Source organism: Pundamilia nyererei, unplaced genomic scaffold, assembly GCF_000239375.1.
Source record: "Pundamilia nyererei isolate P.nyererei 1_Seehausen unplaced genomic scaffold, PunNye1.0 scaffold00085, whole genome shotgun sequence".
NCBI classification, from domain to species: Eukaryota; Metazoa; Chordata; class Actinopteri; order Cichliformes; family Cichlidae; genus Pundamilia; species Pundamilia nyererei.
In genome coordinates, this window is record NW_005187486.1 from 1,010,578 (window position 1) to 1,027,732 (window position 17,155).

General features: G+C 38.9%; 1 protein-coding gene and 1 long non-coding RNA gene across 2 annotated transcripts in view; one reads left to right on the top strand and one right to left on the bottom strand.

The window, feature by feature from the left end:
* The window catches only part of kynu (kynureninase), a 22,061-nt gene extending 13,520 nt beyond the window's left edge, over positions 1 to 8,541 (top strand). The window contains exons 5-14 of the mRNA XM_005738660.1: positions 281 to 342; positions 458 to 529; positions 2,767 to 2,841; positions 3,127 to 3,273; positions 4,471 to 4,569; positions 5,760 to 5,833; positions 6,129 to 6,181; positions 6,427 to 6,512; positions 7,348 to 7,578; positions 8,073 to 8,541. Coding sequence (XP_005738717.1) covers positions 281 to 342; positions 458 to 529; positions 2,767 to 2,841; positions 3,127 to 3,273; positions 4,471 to 4,569; positions 5,760 to 5,833; positions 6,129 to 6,181; positions 6,427 to 6,512; positions 7,348 to 7,578; positions 8,073 to 8,207 — 1,034 coding nt within the window. The 3' untranslated portion in view covers positions 8,208 to 8,541. The remainder of the gene's footprint in view (positions 1 to 280; positions 343 to 457; positions 530 to 2,766; positions 2,842 to 3,126; positions 3,274 to 4,470; positions 4,570 to 5,759; positions 5,834 to 6,128; positions 6,182 to 6,426; positions 6,513 to 7,347; positions 7,579 to 8,072) is intronic.
* A 2,268-nt stretch (positions 8,542 to 10,809) lies between these two features.
* LOC102198908 (uncharacterized) lies at positions 10,810 to 13,861 on the bottom strand. The gene is made up of 3 exons (XR_311879.2): positions 13,468 to 13,861; positions 12,134 to 12,229; positions 10,810 to 11,766 (listed from the first exon to the last, which is right to left on the bottom strand). It is a non-coding gene; the product is annotated as an uncharacterized LOC102198908 (long non-coding RNA).
* Positions 13,862 to 17,155: the final 3,294 nt, after the last annotated feature.

Sequence of the window (17,155 nt, forward strand, 5' to 3'; positions counted from 1 at the left end):
ATACATAACATTAAACATGTTAACAACACAAAAGCCATATTAAACGCAGACTACTTTAGGCCCGGAAGTAGGATTCGTCACGTCATCACTTAACGAGCGGATAGTTTGACCATTTTGTGAACTGAAGGTTTCAACAAAAGCTACTATGCTTTAAATAACCTGGATTTCCTCATTTCTGCTGTTACTGAAATGAAATGAAAGCCTTGGGGAAATTTCTCAAACATTCACATATTAATTAAGAACATGACTCATATTGTCTTTCTTCTTTTGTTTTTGACAGGAGCTAAAACTGAGGAAGTGGCACTGATGAATGGTCTGACAGTAAATTTACATCTTCTGCTGGTATGATACAATCACTTACTGTTTCACCCCATTTAAATGATGAGATATACAAACATAACACACATAGTTCAACAACTTTCAAACTGAACAGTAATGTCCTTCAATTATTCGGCAGCTTTCCTTCTACAAACCCACTAAAACTCGACACAAAATCCTTCTAGAGGACAAGGCCTTTCCATCTGATCACGTGAGTACATCCACACATGATCACATTTTTCTCTCAAATCCTCCCTTTGGGGATTTTTCTTTCCCTGATCCATGAATTCAGCTTTACTAGTTTTGTCTAACTCAAAAGAAAAATTAAACTTCACTGGATGATTAGTTGGGGTCTGATCTTGTGTTTCGCACCAGTTTTAACACTCGAGAAACATTTCTAGCCCAAAGAACTGACATTAATTGAAGGAGGAAGGTTTTTGAGATCTGTCCAGAGTGTACATTAGAGATACCCTTGACCCTATGTTTGTTAAGTACAATACCAATTCTGAAAAAGCTGTGTAAAATATGAATAAAAACAGAATGCAGGGATTTGCAAATCTCATAAACCCATATTTTATTTATAGTTGAACATATGGACTGGTTCTCATACAGCACTTTTCCACTCAACTTTCTACTCAAAGTGCTTTATGCAATATGCCTCATGCGCCCATCCATACCAGCACATGTTTTCTACAGCTAGGTGTTTTCTATCTAACATTCATAATCTAATGGATGCATCAGAGAGGAACTTGGGGTTCAGTATCTTGACCATCAATACTTTTGCATGCAGACTGGACCTAAAGGGTCCTAAAAGGGCTTAAACGGAGTCTTTTCCTGCACTCAGTGTTTCTCTTACTATGTTTCTCTTATCTATGGTGTAAATAGTATAAATCGGTGTAAATCTATATAAATAAAATTGAATTGAAAATTGAATTGAATTGAATTGAATTGAATTGAATTGAATTGAATTGAATTAAATAATCTCTTGTCTCCTCAGTTCAAGTTGGTCATTAACCGCCCTGTTATGTTCGTTTCTCAGGAACACCGTTTGTAGGTCAACTTGACCCAGGGCATGTTTACTATGTTTATACCTGATTATTAACTCCATTACTAACCATTTCAAACAATAATTGGTGTAAATGGTGTTTATTTTTACCTCTCACAGATCGTGGTTCAATAAGGGTAATTCACTTGTTTGTCATAAAAAATGCATTTTAAAAAATTTTTAATGCACATTAGAAAGACCTGCATATAAAACACAATAGTTTTACATGACATTGATTATTTTAAAATTTTGTTTTATAATTTACATTTTTTTTCTTTGTATGTAGTGATGTAGAGAAAGTAACATGTGACATCTCTTCTGTTCTGGGTCAAACTGACTTAAAATCAAGACTAATGACTCAAGAGGATTTGTACTGAAAGTAAACTCTAGAAAGAAACAAAAGAACAAAAGAACAAAATAAGGGATAGCAATATGAACACAGTGTGTGTGTCTGTGAGTCTCCACAGCACACAAGTGACATGTCGTCACATGTTGCAATAGTAAACACTATCCAGTGTTTAGAACCAGAAATACACAAAAAATAATAGGTGGAAATGAACAAGGTGCATGTGTCTACACAGCACATGAGGGACATTTCATCACTCAGGAAAGATCTCCGCCCAAATGACAAATGTGTTGTAGGCTGATACATCGATGTTGCAAAAGATGACAAGTGGCCAGCGTGCAGTCATTCACTTGGTGCTGTAGGACCCTGTGACTTTGTCCAAGTTGTCAACCCACCCTTTGGTGGCACTGCAGTCTAGAGTCATTTCTGGTCCTCTCGTGTGCTGATTTCAGCATTTTTGTACAAAGTGCTCATGAGCACAACTTTATTCCCCTTTTGGTGGCAATAAGGTACCAGGGCTGTAGTGTCTGTGAAGGCAAATATGGAAGACTGAGGGGCCCTGTTCTTGGTTTTCAGCAGCTCAGCAGAGAGTTCTGTTCTTTCGGACTGTTCTAACCATTGTGAGCTTTCTCTTTAGAAGCTCCTGAACCAAGTTGTAGTCACAGGTTATGTTGTGCCCCTGAGACCTTATGCCATATCAAGCACAACCTTTGTGACATGATTCTTCTCTGGGGCTCTTCCAGCCGGTTTCCCAGTGTAAACCTGCATGTTCAGTGTATAGCTGGTGTTTGCATCACATGCTGCCCATAAAAGGTTCCTGTCCTACCCACTTGTCCTGGGACATGTGGGTAACACATGGGTTGTACATATGTGAAAATGCACAATTTTTATTTTATATGTTGATTACCTTTATGAAGCCAAGCACAAGAAGTTTCATACTGAAAAAATACTTTAAACTATTTATTTTAGATTTTTACAATTTAAAATGGTTCAATTTGACTTGCAATATAACAGGAGGGTTAAATCTTCAGTGTCCTTCTTGAATCTCTTTCCTCAGTACGCTGTGGAGTCGCAGATCCGTCTGCGAGGACTCGATCCTAAGGACAGCATGCTGTTGCTGTCACCCAAGCCGGTAACACACTGCACACTTTTATCTAAACTAATTTCTTCATGGAGGAACAATTGATGGATAGTTTTCCTCCCCAAAGCAAATCCTCAGGTCATCTACTTCACGTCACGTGTTAGCATATCACTACTAAAACTTTCACAGCATCTTAACTTTCAAAGATGAAGAGCAGTTGCCGACCTATTGAGTGCATTTCATGCTGTTATTTGAACAAACGTGTCTGTAGCTCTGTGTCAGTTAGAAACTAAACACCGTTTAAATGACAATGCTGAGCACTTTCTGTGTGTTCAGGGAGAAGAGACCCTGAAAACCGAGGACATCCTGGAGGTGATCGAGAAGCAGGGCGACTCTATCGCAGTGGTAATGTTTAGCGGGGTTCAGTATTACACCGGCCAGCTGTTCGACATGGCCCGCATCACTGAGGCTGGCCAGAGGAAGGTGAGGAGAGGATACTGTAACCCAGTGGTTCCCAAAGTGGGGGGCACATTACTGGGGGGCGCAGTATGAATAAAAAAAAATGCTTGAACACTGCTAGCACAATGGACAAGTTTTTGACAGGGCTCCCACACAAACGCAAAGCAGAAGATGAAGCATCGCCAAATATGTTTCCAAACCAACTTCCTTCCAAGCCAAAGACTTGAAAATATGGTGAAGCATATCTTGCCTTTGGCTTTACCCGCACAAGTGCCAAGGTAGGTCTCCCCGGGAGAGTTTGTTTCCCCTGCATCGGGAACACGCGCTGGGCTGTCCAAATCACGGACAAACAGTATCCCACATTCTTGATTAGTTCACAAACACGTCTTATAATGACTAACTACTCCTGAAATTTTGGAGATGTTAGCTCTTTATACAGTAAAGCTACAGCTTTTCTTGTAAAACAAAGGGGGGCCTAGCAAAAAGAGAAACCACTGTAAGCAAAAAATACTCAGATAAAAGTCTTTAATGATGTTTCAATGAGGCCTTCCAGTCACCAGAACTTTCCGATTTTCTTGTATTACTTAAATGAGAGTTGACACTTACATAAAGAAGCATGTATATGATTTCTCCCGGTGCTTTCATTATTTATTTCCAAAAAAGTTCAAAAGAACAGAACAGATGGAGAAAAGTACCAATCGCAGATCTGCATTTCCAGCTAGAGTTGGTGGGTATCACACCCACTGTGCGAAGTTTGATGGGCCAACAATAATACTGATGCACAATTTTTAACTGAGTGAGTTTTGCCCACTGTGACTCTGACTGACCAACGTTAACAACAACGCTATTCCCTTTTTCCAATTGTGTGTTTACACCCAAATCTTTTACCCATTTTCATCTCAAATTTTCACCGCATCTCGTCATCATTTTATGAAATATTGGTGTTATTTGCAATAAATCCCATATTTTTTGATGCAACTCTTCAGTTGTAAAACTTTCCGGCCTGACCAAATGTTTCCTTGAATTGTGGAAAGAGTCAATGTCCAAAGAAAACTTAGAAGTCTCTAGAAGTCCTGGAAAGCTATTGCTCAAGACCACTTACAAAAATTTGAAGAAAGCCTGTTATCTTGGAAGCAAAAGAAAAATTAATCAGGGCCTTCTCGAGACTTTTGCTTTGTGCTGTATATTAAGTTGTTACTGTGTCCTCTGTTTGTCTGTCAGGGCTGTTATGTCGGCTTCGACTGTGCCCACGCGGCAGGAAACGTCGAGTTGGAACTGCACGACTGGGGTGTCGACTTCGCCTGCTGGTGCTCCTACAAGGTCAGCTGACAGGAGACTTCTAAAGTCCTGCTCACTGTTTCATCCAGACACAGTCCAGAGTGAATGAGACTCTGTGGAGCTGTAGGACAAATGTCCTTTCTGAGGAATATTAATGTTCTTTCTGGCAAAGGTTGAGACAACACAACCAGTTCCGAATTTAGACGCTTATACCAGGGTGTCAAACTCATTTTACATCGTGGCTCACATACAGTTCACTTTGATCTCAAGTGAGCCGGACCAGCAAAACTCCCATTTAATCCCTGAGATATTTTAATGTAAGAAAAAGAACTTCAACAATAGATCTGTTTTTCTATTTGATAAAGAAATGGTGCTGTAGTAAAGGAAAGAAGTGTGGCAGCATGACTCTTTGGGCTTAAAGTTTAAGAAATTAATTACAGAAAATTTCTGGTGTCTCATTGTCCACACTGTCCTGTAATTATGTAATTATTATAAAATCAAAGTTTTGTTGTTAATATACAGAATATTTCTTTGTTTTGCCAGGATGCACAAAGCAGCTCATGAGAGAAATTAAGCACACAAACCTATCAGGGTTAGATTTTTCTGAACTCAAGAGTAAGAAATCATGCAATTCTATAACAGATACTGAAAAAACTGAAACTACCTGTCATTTAACAGTTTATTACTTATTTATTTTGGTTTATGAATGACCATGGGGGATGTCTTTATCAAAAACCAATGGAAGGGGCCTTTAAAGATCAAAAGCCTTAGGTAATTCAGCTGATCTCCCATTCAATAACTTCTGTAGTGCTACTTTCTGATCTCTGTGCAGCAGTGATGTTACATCTACCTTAGCGCCATCGCTGAAAACTATGGATCATTTAAACTGAAAACTGCTTGTTAACTGCCATAATCCTTCACATGTAATCCAGGACAGTTTGAAAGAGAAATTGATGCAAGAGCAGAGCGAACAGCCTAAAAGGACAGAACGGGGCATGTGAAAATGTCCGAGATTATCTTAATTTCAGACAAATTTCACAGACTTTTTTATTCATGTATCATAAAGGCAGCGGTAAATACTTATCTCCTTACCACCATTCACTCCAGCTTACTGAGGACTACCTTGCTCACTAACTGCCCTGTTAATGAACTGCAGGCGATTTCAGTACAATTATCAGATAAAAGTATAAATGAGAAATGCTTTGTGATGACTGTGGCTTTTTTGTTTGCAGTATATAAACTCAGGTGCTGGTGGTCTCGCTGGGGCGTTTATCCATGAGAAACACAAACATACCATCAAACCAACGTAAGAAACACTCCTCACAGACATTTTAGCTGGTGGGGATTTTAGTTGGTAGGGTATCCTAGATATCCTTGGCCTAATTTTGACACTCTTGGTTCAGTCACAGCACTGGCAAGTGACACCTTGAGTCAGTCACGGCCAGATGTGGGACATCTAGGATAGTGAAACTAATATCAAATGATAAAATATATCAAACTCAAGTATCTTTCTCTTAAATTAGTCAAAATACGTTAATAGACATAGGATTAAAGATTGGATTAAATAAAGTAACACAGCTCTCTGTTCCCGTGTCCTTCAGGCTGATGGGATGGTGGGGACATGACCTGAAGTCTCGGTTTCAGATGACTAACGGTAAAACTCATCACAGATTCCTCACTGACCTCTGCCTCCTCAGTACCTCTCTCAAGCCTGCTGTGTGCTTTTAGAGTTGCTATTTGCTTCCATCTTGTGGTCTCATGTGAACATTACACCTGCAGTTCTGCCTATTTGGAGACCTTTATGTTTAGAGTGTAAAGAGCACACCTCTCAGGCTCTGAATGAACTGAATGGATCCTGAAGCTTTGAAAGGGTTCTTGACTTTTTCCTTCTGTTTTTAGTGATGGAGCTGCAGCCTGGAGTGAGCGGCTTCAGGCTGTCGAACCAACCAATCCTGCTGGTCTGTCCACTGCAGGCCAGTCTGGAGGTACTCCTTCTAGACATGTTAATCAACCTGAATGAAACTTATTTCATAAGCTTGCTAGGGTTCAAGGATTATTAGCATCTATTTAGTGTTCGGGAATTGTGAATCGTTACAAATTATATGTAGTTTGTGTAGTAAATGATCTCAAAACGACAACTATATTACGTGTACAATATATGCGCGCCATTGAAATTACACGTATGTTGTGGACATTATATGCAAACCATTGACATTACATGTGTGTTATGTGCAGGTTATTGAAGTTACATGTCCGTTATTAACATTACAAGTGTTATGTGTATGTTTTTGTCATTACGTGTATGTAATGTATGTATGTAGTGCACTGACACTTTGGGGTAACTGGAATTGTTGTCATGCATATCTGTAAGTAAGTGTTTATCAAACAGTGATGCTAATAGTGCCTGTAGTCGATTACAAGTTGAATATACAGCTTGAAAAAACTATATGTGTTCATTATTCATCTCTTTCATTGTTTAATTGTTGTACATGTCTATTTAATGGTTATTTAGTGTTTGCTTATTTCAGCAGTTTATTATTTATTATGGAAACTTGTTTCTGCCACTGAAAACAAGCATTTTTTGCCATACATAAGTTCAAAATTTGGGTTATTATCTCGCCTTAATTGCTTAAACTTATGGAAATAACTGAAAAAATGAGAAAATTTATTTTTTAAAATTTGAGAGAGTAATCTAAAATCATGTCTTATGGAAGGGAAAAATGCTGTTTTCAGGCTTCCTTAATATATCAGCGTAGTCTTTGCCTGAAGTAACATCTATTTTTCATTTTCTTTCCTCATACACGATTTAAATCTTGCCAGGTGTTTAACATGACCACCATGCAGGCTCTGCGCAAGAAGTCCCTCCTACTGACGGGCTACCTGGAGTATCTGATTAAGCACTACTACACTAAGGACCCGGCTCAGCCTCACAAACCTCACGTCCACATCATCACACCGTCGGACCCTCAGCAGAGAGGCTGCCAGCTTTCGCTCTCCTTCTCTGTTCCCATCAAAAGAATCTTCGAGGAGCTGGAGAAGAGGGGCGTCGCTGTGAGTATAAACCCAGATATCTGTTTCTAGTACGAGCCTAATCAGGTAAAAATACAAGAATGTAATTAATTTTAACATCAAATGTAAATTTAGTCTTTTTAAGTTCTGTGTTGTTATCATCAAACGTTTAGAAAAGGGGTTGGTCACGTATTTGGCATCTTAGCCAGTTCAGTTTTGTATTTGTTTTCTTTTTTGGAGCCAGAAGTGTCCAAAGTTTGTGAATTCAGCTTGTTTTTATAAACCGATACCTGATCATTAGTGCCAAGTACATACAAATAAAACATTAGCATTTAACTCACTAAAACCAGAGCACAGACTGGTGGAGGATCTTAGCAACTAACTTCATAAAAACAACTATAGGGACATGCTCGCTTTTGTAACTTGCCTACAGTGGCCATTGGAGGAGCTCCAGTTTTTGGCACTTTAATTCCTTGTGCTTCAAAAAATGACCACCTGAACCATTTTGAACTCTTTTGTCATTTCCTGTCTCATAGTGTGACATGAGGGAGCCCACCGTGCTGCGAGTTGCTCCGGTGCCAATGTACAACTCCTTCAGTGATGTCCATCGCTTCATAAGAGCACTGGGAGAGGCTCTGGCCGCCAGCAAGCAAGATTGGGAGAGGAACTGACTGCTACAAACTCCTGTGTTTTTTCATGATTATTAGGAAGGTTGTAAAGCATCATGCTTTCTTTAAACGCCTCAGGTCTCTCATTTTGTGCCTTTTGGAACCATTTGAGCCTCATTATCTTCACTGTATTTTTAAACTTTTTTTTATCTGTTGCAGAGATATTTGTCATAAATTCTCAGAAGTAAAATATTTTTGGTGACAGTTTAAAATAAAGCTGAGAACAGCCTTCAGATTGAGAGAGAACCCTGACGTTCCCTTGGTCTTTGTTTTGTTCTCTAGGTCTCTCTTTGAAATTGCACATAAAATATGGCTTGTTTTGCATACCTACCTAACACACCAGCCTTATTGCAAATTTTTGCAATCTTATTGTTTTTTTGAAAATTATTTTTAATTATTTAATAAAGTATATTAATGTAATATGACACAGGGCTTTTGCATGAACAGTAACTGAATACATGACTAGCTGCAGTAAAATAAAAGATGGATGTACTCACCAAAGCACGACCCACTACTTTGGAAAGTCCCAAATTCACAATTTTATCCATTGCCGTTGTGGTTTTCAGCCAATAAAGCTGATTCTGACAGGAGATACACTCTAACTGTGACTACTAGTACATCAGTAGTACATCAGTGCTTCACATACTTCTTCAACCTGCAGGTTGGCACAGTTACCATGTTGTCAACCAAAGACTACACCATGAAATCGGTATGTGACCAAATGCTACGAGACAACTAACCTTCAGTTTTAAAGCTGTGGCTTTAAGTAATGGCAAGAAAACTATTTACACAATTTTATGACACCACAGCGATGTGAAATGTATCGCTTGCATTTAAAATAGCGAATTGGATAGAAATCCTTTGATTTTAATAGATATTTAATATATTTTCTTATACGTATGGTGATGTGAAAAAGTGTGAAAAAGTATTTGAACCATTCTTGATTTATTAGCTTGTTGCTATTTGATCAAATAAAATGTAATATTAGACAAGGATAACTCAAGTACCTGGCCCTGTGTGAAAAAGTACATTTAAAAACATCAGTAATGATTTTTTCTTAGTTATTATTATTATTGCTAATTTTACCTGCTGGTTATACAAGTCTTTTCTCGTAGTATTTATCACATCTAAACAGAGTATTAGTGTTAAGGTGTTAACACCGGTGTCACACCAATTATATTTCTGTATATTTCTTCTATATAAATGATCATAAACATCTTATTTAAAAAGTGACAATTCTCAAAAGTTCGATGCTATTCAAATAATGAACTATTTGTATAAGTAGGAGAAAACTAAGAAACAACCCCATGGTTGTTTATTGTACACTTATATATAATTTATTAATAACTAATGATTGATGAGTGATTTCTATGTCAAAAGGCAAATTAAAATTTAGTTTTTTTAATTTGGAGGACATTTTTCTTATTGTCATGGCTTAGCGCAACAGCACATGGGGAAACACAATGATGCAGTTATATTGAACAAAAGTTAGATCCCACATTATGATTGCAAAAACACTTTCTTTGAACAGCCCGTATCAGAATGCTGCCGTAGCTCTCACTCCCCTCACCCCTGTGACCCTCCTCTTCGGTAGAGCATTTGGGCACGACACCCAGCGAGCTCACAGCATGAGGTTTGCAAATTACAGCATTTTTTTTTTCATTTGGGCTGTGAGGGAGGAATCTAATGAAACCCTTTTTTTCTCCCCCTCTCTCTTCCTCACCCGTCTGTACATTACACACATGAGTTAGCCGACAGTCCTCCCCTTACCAATTAACACCTACTTTATTATAACGTTGACTTCTCCCTAATGTTCTTGCATGTGTTTATGCACTATTACCTTGACGGATGCCTCTTCCACGATTAGACATAATTGGCATATCAATATGCAAAACCTAAATGGATTAACCTTCTTTAAAACTAATGAGCACTTGGATGCCCAGCTGGGGAATGGACCAAAATTAGCATTTGTCATCTTTTTGGGATGATGTGAGAATAAATAATTGAAGAGTGGCTGGTATTGTCTTTCCTGGGGCTACTTAACCTTACAGTGACTGTACTGTAAAATGGAGAAAAAAAAGAGAGAGAGAGAGAGAAGGAATATGCAGATTTACTGTCTTAATGATGACCGCCGGCTTGCTGGGTTCACACACACATGCAGGGGGGAAAAAAAATACAAAGTAGCTCCGTCTTTGCTGAGGGAAGTGGACAGTTTTGATCAAAGAATGGGCAAAGTAAGGTTTAGTTAGGCAAAACAAACTGTGGCACTTTTGAAAGGTTTTTCATGATCAGTAGAGGAGGATTAGAAATATACCCCAGATCTAAGCACTTATGGGTAGATTAAAACATTTTTAAACATCAAAACATGGGTGTAATAGAAGAAGTATTTCCAACATGTTATTGAGCTTTCCTAAAATTAAAAAAAGTTAAAATTATTGCAGTAGATTGTAATTTGTTGCTAAAATAAATTGCCCCAGAGGAAGGGCAGTGTATAACTAACTTACAGTGACTTACATATGAAAGTTTCAAATGTAAGTATTTAAGTTAAGATCAGGAAGTATTTTCAGGAGAATGAACATAAAATAAAGAGATGCAATGTTGCGAGTTCTAAAATACATTTATGAAACTGCTCCAATGGTTACAGAGCTTTTTTGCTATTACAGTGAGATATTTACACCTCTAAATACTCCAATTCAGGTCAGAGTTTTAGTCAAGATACTTCAGTACTCTTTGTTTTTAACATGTTTTCTTAGATGAGCTTCAGAAAAAGACTGAAAGCTGTAGGGGGCAAAAAACTGCTTAGCTTGGGTAGCACCAAGACAAAAATATCTCCCGAGTTAGTTTTAAACTTGTTGTTAAAATTTGGTTTCTAAACTGTAATGCCCAGCACTAAAAAGATAGAAAGACTCGCACTATGAAGTCTCAGTTTCTCAATGAATATGTCACCATGAGCCAGTGAATTCTGTGTACTGCTCAACTCTGTGAAAATTACACGGCTCCAAGAAAAGCTTGGGCATGGTGTGATCTGGCAGGAGTTCAAGGTTGTGTGATCAATTGACAGTTAAAACATAACTTTTTAAGTCCAATATCCAAAGTAAAAAATGCTCCAAAAGCTGCTTGTGTGTGGCTTAGTAGGTCAGAGAGCAAAAAGATAGTTTCGGCTTTTAGAGACAAAAGTGAACTTTGAAGTTTAACATCCAAAAGAAAAACTGCAAGCTGGCCAAAAATCAGATCAAACCTCTGACCTGATAGGTGAGGGAACATGGTTTTCTGCAAACACACAACTATTACTATTACTTGTGGATGACTTTTAATAAAATTACTTTGCCAAGTACTGAAGCCGTAGATGAACTATTAACATTGTTTGCAAATGCTGTACTTAAAAAAACATTACATTATCCGGCGATGTAGCTGATGACATATTAATACATTGCCCATCAAAGGTGACGGACAGGTTGACAGATGAGGTCCGACAGGAGTCTCCATGGAATATGATGACACTGTGATCTGCAGTGAGTGTAGGGAGCAGGTGGAAGAAAGACTGGGGAGGTGGAGGTATCCTCTGGAGAGAAGAGAAATGAAAGTCGGTAGAATCAAGACAGAATACATGTGGGTGAATGAGAGGCAGACAGGTGGAAAGTTGAAGTGGGATGAGGTTAAATACTAGGGGTCAACTACTCGAAGCAACAGACATTGCAGTGCAAGAGAGGTGAAGAAGAGAGTGCAGGCAGGGTGGAGCGGATGTAGATGAGTGTTAGAGGCAGAAGTAGGTTCAGATGTGAAAGAAATACTTCATTTGCTATCTTCAGCTGAACAACAGAACTTGTAGGGTAGCATTTATTCTAGCAAACCTTTTAAACATTTATGTTTCTAATAAATTTCATAAGTTAATGAAAGAGCTGCACATTCAGATTCACATTCATACTTACCCAAATTGTTTTGTTTCCTCGTGCTTCACCCAAACAAATCCAGGTAAAAGGCCAGGCTGGCAAACAGGAAGTGGCAGTTGTATTCAGGGCGCAGGACTATACCAAGTGTGACAAAGTACAGAGGACGGATTGGCTGTTTTAAAGTTTCCAAAGTGGAAGAGATGAGTAAATGGGTAAATGCTTATATTTTCTAAATCTTAGCAAACACATTGATTATACAGCACTATACTGTATGTCGATTATATCAACATACAGTGTTGTGAGTTTGAATAGTACTTCCAATACTAAGAGTAGGAACGCATAAAAAAATCTTGCCAAATGATTAAAATTGCAGCACAAACTAATATTGGTTATCACATACAAAGATATTTTATGGATTCCAGTCAAAGCAGATGTAAAAGAGTCCGATATCCCCAAATGTTAATCTCTTTTAAGTTAAACTGGAAACTAACTCAAAGAAAGAACCAATGTTGTGTCTACACGTAATTAGATCTTTAGGTGTTGTAGCCAGTCACAAAAACGCATCATTTGTTCCCATTTCTTCAGACATAAAATAGTATTTTTGCACCAACAAGGTGATTCTCAAAGCGCTATTAGCTGAAAACTTGGCATATCTCAGCATGACGTGCTGTGCTTTCTTAAAAAAAATGTATCTACAGCAGATGAACAGTATCTGAAAGCCAAGTCCTTAAGACACAGGAAAAAATCCAGCATCTTACATGGGCCACTGCTGAAGCAGCAGAGAACAGAACAAAAGGCAGAAACACCCAAAAAAGAGCTTTGAATGTCTTTGAAGAAGTCTGGAAAACAGGTTGCCACTATTGCTCCCCGATTGAGAAGGTGACCCATATGCCAAAAACTACTACAATGACCCAGTTTGAAGTTCACCCATGTCCTGTGTGTCATTCCCCCCTCACTAATATCCTGCTTTCCTGTCAACTCTCTCTGGATTGGCCTACTTGTTAAACACAACAAAAGCTTGGAGAACTAAATAAATGACAAGAAAATCTCAAAATATAAAGAAATGTGGGGTGGCTCAAGAGTTTTGCACAGTACTACATGCCATGAATGAAACGAAGAAGAAACAACACTTTATAATGTCTCCTGACGGGTTGGTTAAGCAGAAAATAAACTTAAACTGTGATGTTCGGCTGTTTTATCCCATAAATGTCAGATTTTTAGGAACAGGAAGCTTCAGAATCCAATTTGATTAAGAGCACTCAACAAAAGAGCTTCCTAAAAGTTCACTCAAACACAATCGACCTTTATTTCAGGTTGACTGTACTTCTGCCTCGCCCAGACAACATCGCTGGTCATATTTTAATAACCCAAACCTTTGATTGGATTCTGGCATCCTTCTGCTTTCCGTGCCTTCAGTCTTCACATGAACGCACACGCAAAGCTGAACTCCCCAGGCTGAACGCTGGTTGATGGTGGCAGCAGTTAACAGGTAATAGGGATTGAGAGCTGCATGAATCAGAACTAATTACCTTAAATAGCCACAGCCTCGGGCTTATTTTTCCAGTCCACGTCTCTCCAATTTGACAGCTGGCAAAGGTAGCTGCTGCTGCTCCAGAGGCGGCGAGGTGCTGTGTGGGACTTTTTCATCCCATTAATTAATTGTAGAGCAACTAAACCGTGAAAAGCTACAGACGGGAACTTTACTGACCGCTCTCTTGGCAGGTCTGCTGTGACAGCCGCCGAGGGGAAGCACCCACTAATAGAGTCAGGTAAAGAATGAAAATGGTGAAATAAAATTTAAAAAAAAAATGGGACTAGATTAGTTTTGGGTGGTTTAACTTCATTTGAGGCAGAGCTGAACTCGGAGCTATCAAAGAATTCCATCAAATGGAGTTTAAAGTGGATAAAAGCAGCTTGTTGTTCAAGGGTTTTGTTTGAAGAGCAGGCTTCATGAATAAGAGACGAAATCACAATAGAGACAAGAAAAAAAAAGGCAAAATATTAGCCAAAAAGAAAAAAGGAAAAAAGAAAGGAAGCAAGGGAAGGGGCGCTCTGTGCTCAGATGATTTGGAATCAGATACTACAACCTTGTTAGCATCGCAAGCTTATTTCCATATTAACGACCCCTTCAGAACCTTCAAAGTAATGAATAATTGACAACAAATGAAATGTTTTGATTGTCGTCAGCGCCCGGCGTGTTTAATGTTTCATATGTTGCTTTCCAGCTAATTATGGAGATGGCACATTTGTCAGAAATACGTCCCCCTCGCAACCCTGGCGCAACCCTCCCGCCGTCCTCTGCAGATGCCCTGTGTTTTCAGGCAGGAGGGAGGGGTGCAGACAGACACACGCACCCTGTTGTAATTAGCTAGCAGGGAGTGCTCGGCGACCTGTGAGGGGAGTCGAATGGCGTCCGCTGCTCACGGGTATTGTTTTGGCTGCAGACACAACAGAAGCTCTGCTGATGGGGTGTGTGTGTGCAACAAAATGGAAAGGTAGAGAGTGGGAATGCAAGTACAAAGGTACATGAAAGGCTTTTCGCACCACTTTTCCTTGATGGGGTTGTGCAACCTTGTCAGACTTCAGCAATGTTTTGATTGTAACGTCTGTGCAGACCTTTCTAGATTAGACTCACTGCATTTGTTTTAATCACAAAAGATCGCTTGTTGAAAAGAACTAAAACAAAATATAGCCTTATATTGTGTTAACCCCCACATGGGACCTCTGGGGGTCGCCAGCAGTGGGTAGCACCAGGAGGGTGGAGTTTTTGGTTGAGGCCTTGGAGGATTCTTATGCTCTGTTGGGGAGTTTGGTATAGCTGTCAAAGTAAGACCTTCACAAGGTTTCCCAGCAGAACATTGGAGTTAAAGAAGAAGCTGTCTGCCTCACCTGTCGGTGGATTTTATGTTTGTCAACCAGGTAACCCGAGGCTGCTCTCTGTTTACTGCAGATTTTTTACTACCATGTATTGAGCATGTGAGAGTTGGAGGGTCCCATGTTGCAGACTGACTGAAGAAGAAAGTAAGAACAGCCAGGAGGAAAAAACAATAAAGAAAGAGAGAGAAACAAAGAAGGAAAGGATAGATGGAAGAGAAAAGGGGTGAAAAGAACAAGAAAGGAAGAAAGTTCAAGAACATAAAGAGTAAAAAAAGTAAGAATGTAAGAAAGACGAAGAAAGACAGAAAAGGAAAGAAAAATCAAAACACGAGGAGAGAAAAAAATCAGCAAAGAAAAAGTACAGAAATGAGAAAAGCAGGGACAAGCAGTAAGTGAAAAAGATGAAGTTAGAAGGAAAAGAGGTTGAAAGAACAAAGAATAATGGAGAAAAAAAGAAATAAAAAGAGAAAATGTGAGAAAAATTAGAAAAAAGACAAGTAGAGAAAAAGATAAAAAGAATAAAAGAGATAAAAATAGATATGGGGAAAGAGATAGAAAGGAAGAAAGAACAAAGGAAAAGTAGAAAAAGAAAGCGTGAGTGCAACAAAGAAAAAATGAAAGCGATAAAGACACAAAGTAAAACAAAAACTAAACAGAAAAGAAAGTGTAGGAATGTAAAAGAGAAAGTGAAAGAGAAATACAAAGGAGAGAAAGATAGTCAAGAAAAAGAAACAAAGACAAGGTGACAGGATAAATGAAAAGACAACAGAAAGAAAGAATAAATCTATGGTTGTTTTGTCACATCAGGTGGTAAAAATAAACAAAAATAATACCATATAGTACTACCTCTGTAGAAAACATGTAGGGACCAATCAGAACAAGTAGTGAGGGGAAGTCCCCTGTTACCAGTTCATCTGATATCATCAGCCTGGTATAAAAAATAAGCTTAGTGTCTCTAATCTGAGCCTGAAATTATATTAAATCTCAGCTGTTCTGTTTTTTTTCTCCTTTTTTTGCCCCCCTTCATCCCTGAAAACATCTTTTCAGACACGGTTAGTCTGAGATCAACTTGTTGTGCAGACACCTTGTCTCTCCGATGCACCTTTACAAGACGACAGACAAACCGGAGCTGACAGAGGTCGTCTGTGTCACGCTGACAGACAGCTGGAGAGAGCGTGAGCGCTATATTTAAACTGCGAGTGTTTGTTTGTGTACATCTGCGTGAGCTCGCGCGTTTATCCGAGCATGAGTGTGTGCGCGATGGTTCAGTCAGGTCAGTGTATCCTGAAGACACTGTCAGGCAGGATTGATTTCCTCTCTCTCGATCCGTGGACACGTTCCTGTAACACAGCTGACCCCCCGAGTTGCGTTACCTTGTCATTTTGCGACACGGATCAAAGCGGAGACGAGCTGGAAATAGCCACACGACGACCTTGAACTCTTGGAGGAAGCGGTGGAAGGAGGAGCAGATGTGAGTGCCAGGGCAGAGGTTCAGTTCAGATTTCAAGCAACAGTTTCCAACTAAAAGTGAGCACACGTCAAGGGCTGTACTACAACTTTGATTTATTTATGATGTTTTTATTACACTGCGATGACGCCTCCGTGCGCTTTCATATGATCTATTACTGTGTTTTTTAAAAAAGTTTTTTCGAGGCCAGCTTTGACCTTGGGCGCTAAAAGTGAAGGTCAAATTCAAATACTTAGCTAACCTAGGTAGTCATATCCTCCAAGGCCTATGAAGGTTGAAAATGATCCATAAAACACCGTGGGTAATATAAAACTTTTAATGATTTTCACATTTGGTGCAACCTTAACCCAATTTTCGCCTAAATTAAATCAGCTCGGACTGTTATTGGTATCTACCATCACACGAAATTTGAACATGATATCTTGAAAACTGTGGATGCTACACCGCTAACAAACAGACATTAAAAAAAAAAATTAAAAAAAAAAAAAAAAAAAAAAAAAAAAAAAAAAAAAAAAAAAAACAGACAGACAAAAAATGGACCCAATTACAAACTCCCTCCCTTCAGGGTAGAACAGTGAGCTCAATATACATCACCCTTTTTTAAAGCTTATAACCAGTGATATTTGGAGTCACTGGTATTCACACATGTGACTTTGTGTTTCATCAGAGCCTGACTGACCAAACAAGTCTGAGTTACATATATGTGTATATATACA